Genomic DNA, 18,107 nt, shown 5'->3' with positions numbered 1-18,107 from the left:
CTATCCATTATTAATCCAATTGAATGAAAGGGTTAAATAAAACACAAACACATTATTTAAAATTATTTTAATGAAATAAAAACAATGGTTGTTGGAGTATTTTATTCTACGCCCAATCCAGTCACTGAAGACCCTCGTTCTGTGAAAGAAAAAACATAATAAACCAACAATATACTTACCCTCCGCAGATCTGTAACGTCCAACGATGTAAATCCTTCTGAAGGGGTTAAAACATTTAGCAGCAAGGAGCTTTGCTAATGCAGGCTGCTCCTCGCTGCAAAACCCCGGGGAATGAGTCTAAATATAGATCAATGAGCTATATTTAGCTTCATTTGCGGTGAGGCGCCCTCTGCTGGCTGTTTATAGATCGTGGGAACTTGCCTAGAAAGCCTGCATTAGCAAAGCTCCTTGCTGCAAAATGTTTTAACCCCTTCAGAAGGATTTACATCGTTGGACGTTACAGATCTGCGGAGGGTAAGTATATTGTTGGTTTATTATGTTTTTTCTTTCACAGAACGAGGGTCTTCAGTGATTGGATTGGGCGTAGAATAAAATACTCCAACAACCATTGTTTTTATTTCATTAAAATAATTTTAAATAATGTGTTTGTGTTTTATTTAACCCTTTCATTCAATTGGATTAATAATGGATAGGTGTCATAATTGACGCCTCTCCATTATTAATTAGGCTTAATGTCACCTTACAATAGCAAGGTGGCATTAACCCTTCATTACCCCATATCCCACCGCTACACGGGAATGGGAAGAGAGTGGCCAAGTGCCAGAATAGGCGCATCTTCCAGATGTGCCTGTTCTGGGGTGGCTGGGGGCAGATATTTTTAGCCAGGGGGGGGCCAATAACCATGGACCCTCTCCAGGCTATTAATATCTGCCCTCAGTCACTGGCTTTACTACTCTGGCGGAGAAAATTGCGCGGGAGCCCACGCCAATTTTTTCCGCCATTTAAACCTTTATTTTAAGAGCTAGAACGGCCAAATTTTGCAGATACACACTACTGACATTAGTAGTGTGGAATCTGCAAAAAAAATGGAGAGAAGACATGGTTTACTGTATGTAAACCATGTCTCAAATCATGTCGGGTTTTAGGAAGGAGAAAGAAAAAGCCGGTAATTGAATTACCGGCTTTCAAGCTGTATAGCGCTGGAATAAATAGTAATATATATACATATATGTGTCTCACTGACATATATATATATATATATACCTATTCTATGTGTACACATTTATTCTACCTATTGGACTGTAAGCTGTCAGTGTGATTTTACTGTACACCGCACTGAATTACCGGCTTTTCTCTCTAACACCGCTGCGTATTTCTCGCAAGTCACACTGCTTGTCCATGTGAAATCCGTATTTTTCACGCTTCCATAGACTTTCATTGGCGTATTTCTTGCGCAGTACGGTGACAAACGCAGCATGCTGCGATTTTGTACGGCCGTAGAAAGCCGTATAATACTGATCAGTAAAATACGGCAGATAGGAGCAGGGGCATAGAGAATAATTGTGCCGTATTTTTTGCGAGTTTTACGGACGTAGTTTCTGCGCTCTTACGTCCGTAAAACTCGCAAGTGTGAAGCCGGCCTGAGGATTTACTGCTTCATCTGGAAAGCAGATTGATGAAGTCAACAGTAAAGCCTGCATTCCAGACATCTGAATGAGGCTTTAGGGTAAGTTCACACAGGACGTTTTTGCTGCTTTTTTTCTGCTGCTTTATTTTCTGCAGCAAAACCTGATCTTCTTGGCAGGAAAGAAGCTGGGTCAAAAACACAGGTTTAGGTGCGTTTTTGTTGCGTTTTGTTGTTGCGTATTTGGTGCATTTTTGGTGCGTTTTTTTTCTCTTTGTCCATGCTAATGTCCTTGAATTTTAGCAGCAAAAATGAAGCAAATAACGATACCTGTGTTTTTGCTGCATTTTTTCCACCCCCATTCAAGTCAGTGGGTGAAAAACGCTGAAAAAACGCAGCAAAAACACTAAAAGAAGTGACATGCTCTATGTCCAAAAACGCAGCAAAGCACAAAATACTGATCACACAAAAAACCAATGTGTGCGCATGAGATTTCTGAAATCTTATAGGCATAAAAAACGCAGCAAAAAACACAGCAAAAACGCCCTGTGTGAATTTACCCTTAGACTGAACGAGCATAGGCATGCATCTAATCCCATCATGTGGGACATGGTCTGCTGGTCTGTGCATCTAATCCCATCATGTGTGACACGGTCTGCTGGTCTGTGCATCTAATCCCATCATGTGTGACAAGGTCCGCTGGTCTGTGAATCTAATCCCATCATGTGTGACAAGGTCCGCTGGTCTGTGCATCTAATCCCATCATGTGTGACACGGTCCGCTGTTCTGTGCATCTAATTGCATCATGTGTGACACCGACTGTGCATCTAACCCCATCCTGTGTAGTACACTCTGTGTATCTAATTCATGTGCGTGATCCAGTCTGCATATCTAATCCCATATTGTGTGATACACTGCGCTGAGCCCTGTATCTAATACCATCATGTGATACACTCTGCTGAGGCCTGTGTCTAATCCAACATATTATACCCTCCACTGAGCCCTGTACCTAATAACATCATGTGTGATACCCTATGCTGAGTCCTTTATCTAATCCCATGTGATACACTCTGCGTATCTAATCCCAGCGCATGATACAGTCCACGTATCTAATCCAAGGTCATGATACAGTACGCGTATCTAATTCCAGCATGTGACACAGTCAGTGTAGTTAATCCCAGTTTGTGATACAGTCCTAATCGCAGCCCCTGATACAGTCTGCGTATCTAATCCCACCGCGTAATGCAATCCACATATCTAATCCCAGCACGTGATATGTGGAGCAACACCAACAGACTCAGTACTGTCAACCGTCCTCAGTGACACCATCCACATCCCAGTATCACTTTGCAGTCACCAACAAAATGGCTGTACGCTGTCACCCTAAAATTTATCCTCCCTTAATCTTTTGCAAACACCCAGAGGGGGACATCGGACACAGACTCCGTCCACATTTACTGCAGTGGTAATGCGAGTTAGCAGTACGCTAAGGTTTCCTGACAAATTTCAGTAGTTGACCCCCCAGTGTTTTAAAATGGAAAATATCAAACCTTTTAAAATAATTTTTCATATTTTATACTATTACAAAAAATAATGTGAAAAAAATATATACTGTATATTAATACTATATAGTTGAAAAACATTTTGATGACACATTCTCTTTAATTCAGGTTTCAAAAAACTTTAATCTGTATATCATACCTGGTAAGTGAGCTCTTTAATGCGTCTCTCGTACTTTCTCACCCCCTTCACAGACTCTGCATTGCGCTTCTGCTCTGACTCCAGCTCATTGTCCAGTTCCCGGACTCGAGCCTCCAGTTTCTGCAGCTGCTTCTTTCCACCCTTCATGGCAATCTGCTCAGCCTCATCCAGACGCTGCTGGAGATCCTTGATTGTTTGCTCCATATTTTTTTTCATTCTTTCCAAATGACCACTGGTGTCCTGCTCCTTCTTTAATTCCTCCGCCATCATGGCCGCCTATCATCAGCAAAAAATGTGAAAAGTTTTATTATTTTGGAATAAATTTTTTCGCCATAATGACATGTAGGTCACAAAGAACTGAATATTTTCTGTTCATACATACATCGGTGATTGCTTTCTTGGCCTTTTCTTCTGCATTGCGACATTCCTGAACTGCCTCTTCAACTTCGGTCTGTAGTTGGCAAGTATCAGACTCCAGTTTCTTCTTCTGATTAATCAGGCTTGTGTTCTGGTGGGATTATTAGGTAAAAAATGCAAAACTTTGGAATTAGGAAAAGTAAGCCAAGTGGTATGTGAGAGTTGTTCCAAGAATGTGGGGTTATAAAAAACATGACCCTGTAATACGTATGTCATTTTGGGAGAGTAAGATATTAAGGTTTCTTTCTGACCTGTGAGTGTAGAAGTTGGACTCTTTCACTGGTTTCGATCAACTCTTGCTCTGCGAGCTTGCGTCCTCTCTCTGTCTGCTCCACCAGAGACCGCAGTTCCTCAAGTTCAGCTTGGAGAAGCATGTTTCTCCTTTCCACAATTGCACTATTTTCTTTTAAGTCTTCATTAGCCCTTAGGGCATCATCCAGTTGAATTTGACTGTCCTATGAATGGTATCAATGACAGGTTTCAATTCATGACATTTGGTTATAAACAAACATTCATAATGTCTCAACAAAACAACTTACTTTAAGACTACTGTGTGCCACCTTCAAGTGTTTGTGAGCCTCAGATGCGGCACGATTGGCCTGACTAAGCTGAATCTCCATTTCATTAAGGTCTCCTTCCATCTTCTTTTTAATCCTAAGGGCCTCATTGCGGCTTCTAGTCTCTGCTTCTAGTGAGGTTTGAAGTGAGTCCACCAAACGCTGGTGGTTCCTCTTGAGTTGTTCCATTTCTTCATCCTTCTCTGACAATTTGCGCTCAATCTCAGACTTTACCTGGTTGAACTCAAGTTGGGTACGTAAAATCTTCCCTTCTTCATGCTCCAAAGAGGCCTGAAAAGGAAAGTCAAATGTTACTAGGCTATAGTCATATGAAAAAGACTATATCTTAGTATCTAAAATAACCTATTTTTGGCCAAATACAGTGATGTGCAAACCTCGGCTTCTTCCAAAGCAGACTGAAGTTCCATTTTCTCCTGTTCTAGTTGTTTTCTAATCTTTTCTAGCTCATGTATGCTCTTTCCACCTTCTCCAAGTTGTTCTGTTAGGTCTGAGATTTCCTCTGTGAAACAAATCTTTCTTGAAGTAAATCCATACTTTCATTGCTTTCCACAAGTTTCTACACTGTGCATTAAAGAAGCACTTCCATTTACGGTAAGTTTGTATCCTTTTAATATATTGCAATCAACATATTCTATAGCCCTGTGTACTTACAGTTGCTCATTTTCCCTTTCTAGCCAGATAGCCAGATAAATCGTCTCTGCTCTATGTAGAAACAGGAAGTCTGTTTTCCGTGCATGAATCAATCCCCACTCCAACTCCTGATCAAGCTGCTTCATCCTTCCTCCTGCCAGGGACTTTTGACGTTACTTATGACTCATGCTAGGAAAATTGACCTCCTGTATGTACATAGAACTTAGAAGGATTCAGCTAGTCAGTTTTTAATTACATGATGTCATAGACCTAGTGCAAAAGGGGAGAATGAGCTGAGTAGAAGGGAAAAATTGGCAATTGTAAGTACACTGTATCATATAATAGCATGATTGCAATATATTAAGAGGATAAAAATTTGATGGGAGTGCTTCTTTAACAACCAATAACTCAACCATTGCTTTTATTAATTATTGCAACCTAGAATACCATGTTAAAACTGCAGTCATTGCCTAAGGCTATATGCACACGTTGCAGATTTCCTGCAGGACTGCAGCTTTTTTTCTGCGCAGAAATGCTGCAGATCTGCAAGTGAGTTACAGTACAATGTAAATCAATGGCAAAAAAAAATGCTGTGCTAATGGTGCAGACAAATCTGCACGGAAAACGCAGCAGATTCAAAAAAGGACCATGTCACTTCTTTTGTGCAGATCTGCAGTGTTTCTGCACCCCTCCATTATCGAAATCCGCAGAGATAAAAACGCATGAAGTCCACACAGAATCCGCAGTAAATCCACAAAAAAACCGCACAAAATCCACGAGAAGAACGCATGAAATCTGCACCTGCGTTTTCTGCCAAGAGATGCAGAATCCCTACAAAAAATTCCAGAGGCAAATCTGCAACGTGTGCACATACCCTAAAGGTTACACATTAGATAGCTGTTGGGACAACAGACATGTTAGGCTAGGTTCACATTGCGTTAGTGCAATCCGTCAAGCGGATACGCTAACGGATTGCGCTAACGCAGTGTCCAAAAAGGGATTGCGTTTGGCAATCCCGATAGCGCAGATGCCCGATCTGCGCTAGCGAAGAACGGACCCTGAATGCTGCAAGCAGCCTTCGAGGTCCGCCCGAAAATAACGGCACATCACTGACGCATGCCAAAAATGGCATACGTTAGCGATGCGTTAGCAATCCGTTAGCACATTGCAGTCAATGGGTGCGCTAACGGATCCGTTACATAGCGTTAATTTGCGACAATTTCGCCATGTAACGGATTCCGTTAGCGGACACCCACTAACACAATGTGAAACTAGCCTTAGATTAATGCAGCCTAATAGTCTATGGCTTATTGGAGTTAAGGATCTGGCATGTTTCATTTTGAATAGCCGATCCTTTTGTTATCTTGAGTTAAGCCACCTTCAGACATGTCTGCAGTGACTCTGTTATAAAGAACAGAGGAGTGCTCAGCAAAGCAATATATGGGAGAGACGGCCGAGACAGCTTCAGTAATAACGATTGTCCGAATCATCGTTCAGCTGACAGGCATCTGAGGTGTATGGGGGGCTTAAGCCCCTCTGAGACACCTTTGGTACCAGCTTATCTCCAGGGAGAACAAAGGATAAGATGCTTGATTTCAAAATGCCTTATCCGATTCCTAACAAGAGTCAAGAGTTAACAATATGCATCATAAGGTCAACAGGTCTTGTAAAAAATCTGCAGGTTAAATTGTAATGTGCATGGGATTCTTTAACTGGAATTTTATTTAAAGTTGGCACATATGATTATTATGAAGATTATAATCACATTTTTTTTCCAACGCACCTTGGAGGTTTTTGTTCTCTCTCTTAAAAGTTTCAAGATGCTCCAGGGACTCCTCATAAGCATTCTTTAGCTTGAACAGCTCAGTGCTAAGTGAACGAGCTTCTTTTTGAGACGACTCTAACTCAGTCTGTGACTCTTCAAATTTCTGTTTCCACTCTGCTAGGATCTAAACAACATATCTATTACATATTTGCCACAAGAGATTTTCCATGTTTTTCTCATTAACTGATTGTAGTCACCTTATCAAAATTTCTTTGTTTTTTGTCCAGTGCTGCAGATGCAGCATTTGACCTCTCCAAGTCAACCATCAGGTCCTCAATTTCATTCTGCAAGCGATGCTTTGTCTTCTCCAGAGATGAACATTTTGCATTGACAGCCTCTACAGCCTCTTCTGCCTCCTGAAGTCTTTGTGCCAGTTTCTTCCTATCAAAAAAGGTGTAATGACATATAGGCTTTCAGATTTGGAGGCTACGCCATGGATAAATGAGCAAACATCACTCATGCAAATATTATCAGGTATCGTGCATTATTTCACCCACCTTTGCTGCCCCGAATGAAGAGGAGCCTTCTAACAAACAAGCTTTATGCTCGTCTTATACAGAAGCATGAAACATAATCCAAGCAAAAAGCTTCTCTGTTGGAAGGAAATTTACAGCTGGAATACATTCAGACAGGTGCCTATGTTAGAGAAGCAGTAGATTACTGGAACAATATCAGGATGGAGCCAAGCAAAATTCAACAAAATAGCACACTTCAACCAAACCAAGGAAGCAAGCAATGGGTTCAAATAAATAAGTCCTGTTAATTCCATACAAACTGTATATTCAACATTAATATGCTAGTATCTTCAACCATCTCACTCACTTGGCCTCCTCTAGCTCTTCCGTCCTTTGAATGGCATCAGTTTCATATTTGGTTCTCCATTGGGCCACTTCTAAATTGGCTTTAGACAAAACTCTTTGCAACTCAGCCTTGGCCTCTTGTTCTTCTTCATACTGCTCTCGGAGCAGATCACAGTCATGGCGGGCAGATTGAAGAGCATGAGCTAGGGCATTTTTAGCCTTTACAGAGAAAGAGATTTTGAATTATATTACTAATATGAAATAACAAACAAGTTATCTATTAGCCAAACATCAGTTACTCCTGCCCCATACACAGGTACACATTGGTTCAGCTGAAAATACATGTTTTTTGTGACATCTTTAGTTGCAGTTTCTCTTCCCTAGGAACAAAAGAATTTGGCACTGAAATTCAATGTGACCAATTAACAGACATAATTTGCCATGATATCATCTCTTAGGGGAGAGATAGGAAGCCCCCATACACATAACACAATTGGATGGTTTTACTGATATTGGCAAATGTTTGCTGACTTTGCTTTAATGTGACTGGGTACAATAATACACAGTTTAAAACATTTCTTAGATTACCTTAGTCTCTTCCTCCAGTTGTCTCTTAAGGTCTTCCAACTGTTGAGTGTAAGTTTGTTTTCCTCGTGTCAGCTGAGATACTAATGCTTCTTTCTCATCTAGTCTACGTGACAACTCTCCATTTTCTGTTTGCAGTTTTGCCTTCTGTGATATAAAGTCATTCAATGATCTTTGAGCTTCTTCAAACTTGGTTCGATGCTCATTCATTTGGTCTTCTAAAGTGCGACACATCTTTTCTAAGTTGGCCTGTGAACAGATAATAAAATAAAATCCAGTAGTTTAAAAATATATTTCTAAACATCTTAAATCAAAGCAACTACAAATGTAATACATTAAACCTGATGACACACAAGGCTAAGCATATGAAAGTCGTTGTTTTCACAAATGCTCTTTGTAATATTCCTATTGTATTCTGATCTAATTTAGTCATCCATTTTTATCCAATATTTAAGTTCTCAATATTATTTTATTAACTAGTTTTAATCTCAAATTTAGAGAGCCATGTGTTTGGGCAAATCATGCTTACATAGCTACAAGCATATTTTTCACCTACATTATTGGTTGTACAAAAATAAATTTTCTGCATCACATAGGAGCTATAAAGACTATATAAAGATTTAAATCTCCATTTCTCACCTTGGACTTTACCACCTGTTCCATGTTGGATGCTACATCATCTAGCTCAAGTTTGAGCTCACTCTTCTCCTTTTCCAGTTTCTGTTTTACCCTTTGCAGGTTGTCAATCTGCTCACTGAGCTCAGCCACAGAGTCCGCATGCTTCTTTCTTAGTGTAGCAGCGGTGGCCTCTGATTGCAAAGTGGATTCCTCTAGATCCCTCCTGAGTTTCTGGAACTCTGCCTCCCGCTTCTTGTTAAGTTCAAGTTGCACTGAGGTGGCTCCTCCGGCTTCTTCTAGACGTTCACTGATTTCCTCCAACTCTCTGGACAGGTCAGAACGAAGCTTCTCTACCTTAGCCCTTGCTGTTCTCTCTGCTTCCAGTTCCTCCTCCAGCTCCTCGATTCGTGCCTTAGGAGAAGTGGAAATATATGCATCAATTATTAGCAAGTCACCAAAGAAAGCAGAAAAATAATACTAACATGGTCAATCATAAGTGTATGTGAATAGGCCCTACTACAGCGTTGTAGATTGTATTTGGAATCATATTGGGTTAGTTAGCATCAAATTGAGGATACAATTAAAATGTCTTGCCTTACCTGGTTCTCTTTCAGTTTCTTTTGTAGTTGCATGCCCAATAATTGCTCATCTTCAATTTTGCTGCTTTGCTGGCTAATCTCAAATTCTTTCCTGTAACAAGAAGATAATTATGTATGTCTGTATTTGCTCCACTGTTTTATCTGCCTGCTGTTGGTATAATGATGCCACAATAAAGGATTTTTGGAAGTGGCACCCGTAATCCCTGGTGTATGTGCAGCTTCATCAACCCGAGGTCATAAAGCTGTGCCTTTGTCCTGCTTCTCTTCTATGGTATGTGTATTATATAAATGTGAGTCTAATATATAATTGCCTAGAATACTACTTCCTGCAATTTGTGCCAACTTCCTGTCCGGAGCTAATGTCCGGAGCTAATGTCCGGAGCTAATGTCCGGAGATAAGTGACGTCAACAGTGTCCAGTGTCTGATTGGTTGCCGCCTGCTGCGAGCGACCAATCAGAAACGTGCCGTACTGTGACACACTCCGCCCGCCATTTTGGTGTGATTTTTGAATTTTTACCTCACAGCAAGTTTCTACTGCGTGGAGGCGGGCCCAGTGACGTTGCTCTTCAAGCTCCTGCCGAATTTCGTCAAAAAAATGATAATACCATTTACCAAAACTATATATATTTAGTTGTGAAGTGGTTCAGTGACATTTTCACACCAATTTTGAACTTTTGTTTGGTGTTTTCTCCATATACTGCCTATTATTCACTGACTGTTATACTGAGAGACTGCCGTTTATTAACCTCTTCTTTGCCACATTGGGTATATTGCTCTATTATTTGCCACATAAGGACATTGTCCATTATTGCCCAGCAATTTCTCTGCAATATAAACTGCCTATTTATTAATATCTGCATTCCTGCAAAGAACTATTGCCTATTATTAACTGGCTATTTTCCTACTACCTGACATTGTTCTTAAGCAAAGAACCGTTGTTGTGGCATTTGCCACAACACGCAAAGTTGTCGTCTGAGGTCTTTCATCCCTCCCCTCATAAGCATATTCATGGATCCTGTGTAACTGTACCTTAAATAACAAGAATTGTCAAGAGCTGGTGAGTGCAGCCATTTTTTGTTCTTTCTTACTATTATTTATTAATTGTATTATTTTTACATTTGAATAAATAAAGTATATATGGATTCTAGACTCCCGATTCTTTAGAATCGGGCTGCCATCTAGTATTATATAAATGTAATGTAGGAAATATATAAAAATTGTTTGCATGTTTGTAGTGTAACTGCATAATGATAATATAATTAAATTAGTCATACTTCTTCAACTTCTCCTCTAGTTGTTGCTTGTCATTCTCAAGATCCATGACATTCTCCTGTGTCAATTTTAGATCACCTTCAAGCTTACGCTTGGCTCTTTCTAGATCCATTCTTATTTTCTTCTCCTGCTCCAAGGATCCTTCAAGCTGTGCAGATCAAGCAGTTAGTGGCCACATTCAGCTTCTTTACCTATTATACTGTTATACCGTTTGCAGTTTTAAATGATTTGTACAACTTACATCATCAACCTGCTGCTCCAGCTTGGCTTTTGATTTAGTAAGAACATTGACTTTATCTTCTTCCGCTTGAAGGTCATCAAGGGTTTGCTGATGAGCCTCTTGGAGAGCCTTTTTCTCTTTGGTAAGTTTTGCAATAATTTCATCTAAACCTGCCATTTCTTCAGTCAAGTTCTTGACCTACAAAAAGCATATATGTATGTCAGAATAAAAGTAATAGGGAAAAAAAAGATTAACATGTGGTGGCAATAAAATGATCACCTTATTTTCTGTGGCATGTTTCTCCTTTTCCACTTTAGCTAAGGTGAGCTCTAAGTCATCAATATCCTTCTTGAGCTCAGAACACTCGTCCTCCAGCTTCCTCTTCTTAGCAGTCAGTTCTGCATTCATCTCCTCTTCATCTTCCAGCCTTTCAGTCTGCTCTTTTAGTTTAGCTTCTAGCTGTATCTTACTTTTGATTAGCTGGTCACACCTTTCCTCTGAATCATTTAAGTTGTCTTGCTCCTGTATTAAATGGAAAAACAATATTTTTAATCAATTTTCCTAGGAGGTCACCTCATCTTGTTTCCTAAACCTACATACTGGTCTTTTCTTTCATATTTTCATATTTTAAAACTTTTATATTTTACTACGTACAGCTTGAACTTGTAGTTGCAGATCATTTTTCTCTTGTAGCAAAGAGACCATCTTTTCCTCAAGTTCCTTGCGTCTGGCATCAGATTTTTCCAAGGCTTCTTTCAATCTCAGGAACTCTTCCTTCATGTTTGCCATTTCTTTTTCTGTTTCTGCACTCTTCAGCAGAGGCTTAATCTTAAAGTATAGCTTCATCCAGGGCCAATTCTTGACTCCCATGAAAGCACGGATATTCCATTGAATTACCAAGAGAGCATCTCTGAGATGTAACATTACAAAGTAAATTATGAAACACATTAACACTTATAATATAAGTACCGTACTTCAAATATCCTACATAAAAAATATGGAAACCCATTGCCGCCTTATAATACCATATGGTTTAATTCACCTGCGCTCCAAAATCTTCTTAAACTCCCTTCTCATTAGTAAGCCTCGAGATTGTGCTTGAATTCGTGTAATAATCCTAGAGAGTCTCTCATCTCTCATTTCCTCCAGAAGACCCAAGAGACCAGCTTTGAAGAACACCTATGAGCAAATTTGATATACAGTAGTATTTGATATTTCAGTCAAATGACAAAGCTACATCAGTCTATCATTTTGTTTAAAAAATATTAGTATTTAATATAAAAAATGATGCTACATTTTCTTTAACTGTTACAAAATTACCTTTGTATGTCCAAACTTGTACTGAGTGTGATCAATCTCCAATGAACCTAGAAGTTTTTCTGCCCCTTTTTTACTATCTATGAACTGCCCTTCAGGAATTGCTGCAGGATTCAAGATTCGATATCTATTGAGAATAAAATATTTAGTGAAAATGTTAAATTATATTTTTTATGCAATGTAAAAGATAACAGGAATATCAACCTACCGCTGCCTGAAGTCACCATAAAGAATCCGATTGGGAAATCCCTTTCTACAGATTCTGATACCTTCCAGCACACCATTACAACGGAGCTGGTGCATTACCAAGGGATTGTCCATCTCACCTACCAAAAACCCATACACAGATTGAAAGTGTTTAGTGAAAAAAGCCTTTTATCATACTTAAAAGGGTTTTTCCATTAGCAAACGTTTAAAAAATGATAATTAGGCTAGTTATTTGAGAGTACAAATGCTAGGATCTACACTGATCATGATTAATGCACCCCACAGCTTTTCTCCCCCCAATAACATGTCTCTGATAGGAAGTAGTTGTATAGACCTGTGAAATGCCCATCAATGAGATGAGATTGACATACCAAAAGCTTTTATTGTACAACCAAGGCATATTTCATATAACATTACCTGGAGCCTTCCTTTCATTTGGAATGATACAGCGCACAAAATGTGGGTGAGTGGTTTTCAAGTTGGTCATTAGTTTGTTAAGATTCTCCTGTTGAAAAAGAATGGATGATCACTAAAGATATATTTACTACAAGACACATACTGTAGGTTCTACTGTGGGAAGCAAACATCTGAGATATATATCACTTGCGACAATTAATAGGACAGAAATAGTGATGAAGTTGGAAACTTGACCCTCACCCTATGTAGAGCAGAAACTGTCTGGAAGGAAGAACCCTTTTTCTTTCCTTTTCCCTTGCCACCAGTGTCTGTAGGTTGATAAGATAACATACTATTGGTCTTCACTGATAAACAAAATGAATAAATTATTGATTGAATGAGAAATATCCCACCTGAGTCAGCGCCAGCATAGTTGGCGAAGAGATGAGCCAGCAGCTTGAGGGATGACTTCTGGTACAGCCCTACCACAGTCTCATTCAATGGGTCTTTGTTCTTCTCCAGCCAACCAAGAATGTTATAGTCCACAGTACCAGCATAGTGGACCAGAGCAAAGTGAGCCTCAGGCTTCCCTTTGGGGTTCCTTGGTTTCTGGAAGTTGTTGGACTTGCCCAGGTGATTATCATATAGTTTTGCTTTGAAGGTCATGTCAGAGGCTTTGGGAAACATGCACTCCTCTTCAAGGATGGACATGATACCCATAGGCTATGGAAAGAAATAGCGTGAGCATAAAATCTAAAAAGGAAAGTTGGATTTTACATTAAACTTCATGACTCCATGTTTACAATGCTCTCACCTTCTCTATGAGATCAATACAGGCCTGCAGGTCCATGCCAAAGTCTATAAACTCCCATTCTATCCCCTCCTTTTTGTACTCCTCCTGCTCCAACACGAACATGTGGTGGTTGAAGAACTGCTGTAGCTTCTCATTAGTGAAGTTAATGCAGAGCTGCTCAAAGCTGTTAAACTAGAGAGAAACACATAGAACATAAATAAAATCAATGGGAGAGACAGATGTGCAAATTCAAAACTAAAAAGGAAACAAAAAATTTGCAAAGGCTTTCAAAGATTAAAGAATCCAAATGCACAATATCTAATTGTATTCTCAGACTGGGATACTAGCAGCTGATGTTTGTAATTTTTACAGGTATAGCTTCTTTATTCTGTTCTCTTGTTCCACACACTTATCTAATCTCTCATAAAGTTTTTATATTCACACTATCTCTCTGACAAAACAACTAACATGGTAAATACTCAATGTATTATATGGTTTTCTACTCTCTAAGTTAATATTCGGGCAGCATGGTGGTGCAGTGGTTAGCACATCAGCCTTGCAGCGCTGGAGTCCTGGGTTCAAACCCCACCAAGGACAACATCTGCAAAGAGTTTGTATGTTTGCGTGGGTTTCCTCCGGGCACGCCAGTTTCCTCCCACATTCCAAAGACATACTGATAGGAACTTTAGATTGTGAGCCCCATCGGGGACAGTGATGATAATGTGTGCAAACTGTAAAGTGCTGTGGAATATGTGAGCGCTATATAAAGATTATTATTTATTATATTTCTGTTGATCTTTGATTGCTAGAAATATACTTATTTTACTTACTTAGTTTTTTTTAGCAACTAGTATTTTAGAAAAATGTTACAAAAATTATGTACAACAAATAGAAAATTTTCCAGCCAAGTCTTGATTTAATTATTTCAAAAACTTTTATTCCATATAATAAAAATTTGCACTTACAACAAATCCAAGGATGATGTAATTTCCTTCACATTTCAGATTAAACAAAAGTCCTTAGTCATGGATCTTTTTTTAGTCTGGTTTATTGTGAGTTCCAATTTTTATGATATGTAATAAAAGTTTTTGAAATATTCTAATCAAGAATCAGCTGGAATATTTTCTATTTGTTATGCAGTTTTTGGCCACAAGGGGAAGGACTGGCATTTCCCTGCTGGGAATCATTGAAAGCCTCAACTAGGGTGAGATGGACTACACCTGTTTGCAATTACAAAAATTATGTCCTCAATGAATTAAGACTGATATTTGGTGTGTGCATGAATAAGATGAGCAGAATTCATTTAATAATAATCTTTATTTGTATTTATTATTTAATTAATTCACGTAAAGAATTTGGTGCATCTTATCAGTGGAATGCGTCTCACCAGAAATGTTACTCCTGTGAAAGACTGGAGCAACATATCTGGCATAATGTGCACTGCTAGTTTTCACAAATTTGTCAGGTGAGAGTTGCCAAGCCCCATTTTGCCATGACTCCTCCCAATTCCACCCACTTTGGCAAAGCTGGACACAAGTGGCTTAAGAATGCCGAAAGTAGGAGGGTTTTTTTGTGCAATTTCACCTTGTGCAAAAACTGTGTGACTTTTCAAAGTGCTTTGTAAACACTTTGACTAATCGGGACCTAAGTGAAAAGTGTTAATTAAAATAACAGTCAATTACCGTATTTTTCGGACTATAAGACGCACCAGACCATAAGACGCTCCTAAGTTTTAGAGGTTGAAAATAGGAAAAAAAATGTTTTGAAGCAAATAGCGGGGTAAAATATTTAATAACATAAATAACATAATATTTCACAAATGGAAATGTAAACAGAACTCAGCAGCAACATTAACAACCATTACTGATTTAAGTACAGAAACTCTTCAGTCATCAGGGAACCCCAAGAACTCCTCCTCATCACTACTGTCCATATTTATGAAGCTCGGTTCCTCAGAATCACTAGTATCACTGTCTTCACTCTGTTCATAGAGGATGTCATCTTCAGAGCCATCTAAGGCATTGCTGATGCCACATTTTTTGAAGGACTTTACAACGGTTTCATCCTTAACGGACTGCCATGAGGTTTTCACCCACTCACAAACTTGGGTAATTGTAGGCCTCTTCATTCGTCCAGTTGGTGTCAGATCATGGTTTCCAGCAGCCATCCATTTATTCCACTCTTCTCTCATGAAAACTTTAAATGGCTTGTTGATGGAAACGTCCAAAGGTTGCAACTGACTGGTAAGCCCCCCAAGGAATTACGGCAATATGGGTTTTCTCTTCTTTAAATCTCCTTTTTGTGGCTTCAGTGATATGTGCCCTAAACTGGTCCAGCACTAATAGAGCAGTTTTTTTCAGAAGCTCCCCAGGACGTTTGGACCACACTTTTTCTATCCATATCTTCATGCCATTTTCATCCATCCATCCCTTGTCGTGAACATGAACAATGACTCCTTTTGGGATTGTCTCTTTTGGCATGGTTTTTCTCTTGAAAATCAGAAGTGGAGGCAATTTGGTGCCATCTACACAGCAGGACAACACAACGGTATAATGGGTTTTCTCATGCCCTGACGTCTTCACGGCTATAGTTTTGGCACCTTTCACATCAACCGTTTTGCTTGACGGAACATCGAAAGTCAACGGGACTTTATCCATGTTCCCAATCTGAGTCATTTCATATCCATTTTTATTTCTTGCTTCCAGTACAAATTTGTGAAAAGACACAATCTTGGTTTTGTATTCTTTAGGCATTTTTTGTGCAATCCTAGTTTTTGTGCGCATAGCAAGGCCACATCGTTTCATAAATCTATAGCACCATGATGGGGATCCTGTGAAAACCTGAATGTCTTTCTCTGCAGCAAGACGTTTAGCTTCATAAATGATCATTTTTGTCGATACAGAATATCCATTGTTCCTGTGACGTATGATCCACTCTTTCACATCCACTTCTAAATGTGGCCACTTTGCAGTATGCCCACGAAAACATTTTTTATCTTTGTCCATTTTTTGTAGCTGGTCCTCATGTTTCTTCCATTCCCGTATCATTTTTTCAGTTGGAGGTGGCCCGAAGTGTCTCTCCGCTGCCCTGTTCCCATGTTCTTTGGCGTACTTCACTACCTCCAGTTTAAAAGGGATTTTATATGAAATCCTTCTCTGCTTTGACATCTTTCCAGAAGAGTAAGGTAAAGTATCTTTCTGCAAGAAAATACTAAATTATGGTATCAGTACGGTACTTTATCCTGCTGCTGACACTGTTATGGTGGGGGATCTGTTGCTGGAGGGCCACAGGTAGTGCTACACTCTTGTACAGAACAACACCCCACCAAGGAGAACATCTGCAAGGAGTTTGTATGTTGTCCCCAGGTTTGTGTGGGTTTCCTCCGCATTCTCAGCTTTCCTCCCACACTTGCAACACATACAGATAGATATATTGTGAGCCCCAATGGGGACAGTGATGATAATGTCTGTAAAATGCTGTGGAATAGGAAAGTCCAATATACGGTACCATAGGAAATGCATAATAAAAAATTCGGTAATACCGATACCGGAATTGACCACTACCGGTAACTCTGTAATTTTTCTGTTCACCGTATGTGTGAGTGTTTTTTTAACAAGCTGGAGTTTTTATGGGTATCAATTTGTGGTATTGTACCGTACTTATGGTTTTCAATCACTTTTTTATGTGGTGTGATGAAAAAAAAACGTGTGTATACAGACATATTGTATTTTTTGATGGGTTAAAAGGGTTTTTCTGGCACCGTTTGCTTCTGGATTGGGAAGTGAGTAGTGCTGACATCCTACCATCAAAGTGAACCAACCAAGGCACCTGCATGACACTGTAGTTGCCAATCATGCATCTGTCCACATGTGAATGCAGCTCACCTCCCAATGCGGAAATACCGTAAACACTACAAAGGAAACCTGACAGCTGATACATGCTACCGTAATCCACGGACAGCATGTATCAGACACTGGCTGTATGATCTACCGTAAGCCAGGTATGGTATGCTTCACTCTGAAATGCTACGGCGTTTCAGAGAAAAACACACTGTACCGTACCTTTGGCTTTTTCCCTCCTGCTGCCAATCACTGACAGGTCTCTTCCTGTATGCGCACGCAGGAAGAAAATTGTCACTTATTGGGAGTGGATGCGGAGAAGCGGCTGGGGACCTTTCAGACTAGTCTTTAGGTGGCTTTTAAAGTACGGGCTGTTCAATGCATAGCCAGCATGTACGGTATTAGCGTAACAGTGGGCTGTATGACATTAGCCACTTTTTTTCCTCTGAAATGCTGTGGCATTTCAGAGAAAAAAGTGGCTAAAGTCATACAGCTTGTTGCTACACTAATGCATGCTGCCTATGCATTGGACAGCCTGTATTTAGAAAACATATCACCTTTAATACCGTATGTCATAGGTGCCATTTATTGTACCGTATGTCAAGTGCTTTGGAGACTATGGCTATGTTTCCACGTTCATTCAGGAAACTCAGCGCTTTGGACGCAGCGGATGCCCTGCTCCGCCCAAAGCACCGCTCCTGTTGTATGCGCGGTGATTCTGAAT

At 39.7% G+C, this 18,107-nt stretch overlaps 1 protein-coding gene across 1 annotated transcript in view; it reads right to left on the bottom strand.

The window, feature by feature from the left end:
* The window catches only part of LOC138673533 (myosin-6), a 50,591-nt gene that overhangs the window by 8,900 nt on the left and 23,584 nt on the right, over positions 1-18,107 (bottom strand). Inside the window, exons 15-36 of the mRNA XM_069761806.1 lie at positions 13,566-13,736; positions 13,165-13,474; positions 13,013-13,080; positions 12,773-12,860; positions 12,357-12,474; positions 12,152-12,275; positions 11,874-12,010; positions 11,486-11,741; positions 11,111-11,353; positions 10,853-11,029; positions 10,614-10,759; positions 9,339-9,429; positions 8,761-9,150; positions 8,125-8,370; positions 7,559-7,755; positions 6,934-7,117; positions 6,695-6,860; positions 4,656-4,780; positions 4,243-4,551; positions 3,955-4,158; positions 3,669-3,794; positions 3,287-3,562 (exon numbers count right to left, since the gene is read on the bottom strand). Of these exons, the coding sequence (XP_069617907.1) occupies positions 3,287-3,562; positions 3,669-3,794; positions 3,955-4,158; positions 4,243-4,551; positions 4,656-4,780; positions 6,695-6,860; positions 6,934-7,117; positions 7,559-7,755; positions 8,125-8,370; positions 8,761-9,150; positions 9,339-9,429; positions 10,614-10,759; positions 10,853-11,029; positions 11,111-11,353; positions 11,486-11,741; positions 11,874-12,010; positions 12,152-12,275; positions 12,357-12,474; positions 12,773-12,860; positions 13,013-13,080; positions 13,165-13,474; positions 13,566-13,736 (4,152 nt within the window). The remainder of the gene's footprint in view (positions 1-3,286; positions 3,563-3,668; positions 3,795-3,954; positions 4,159-4,242; positions 4,552-4,655; positions 4,781-6,694; positions 6,861-6,933; positions 7,118-7,558; positions 7,756-8,124; positions 8,371-8,760; positions 9,151-9,338; positions 9,430-10,613; positions 10,760-10,852; positions 11,030-11,110; positions 11,354-11,485; positions 11,742-11,873; positions 12,011-12,151; positions 12,276-12,356; positions 12,475-12,772; positions 12,861-13,012; positions 13,081-13,164; positions 13,475-13,565; positions 13,737-18,107) is intronic.

Source organism: Ranitomeya imitator, chromosome 1, assembly GCF_032444005.1.
Source record: "Ranitomeya imitator isolate aRanImi1 chromosome 1, aRanImi1.pri, whole genome shotgun sequence".
In the NCBI taxonomy this organism is placed as follows: Eukaryota; Metazoa; Chordata; class Amphibia; order Anura; family Dendrobatidae; genus Ranitomeya; species Ranitomeya imitator.
The sequence above is the reverse complement of the archived record's forward strand: the minus strand, read 5'-3'. Positions and strand labels throughout refer to the sequence as shown.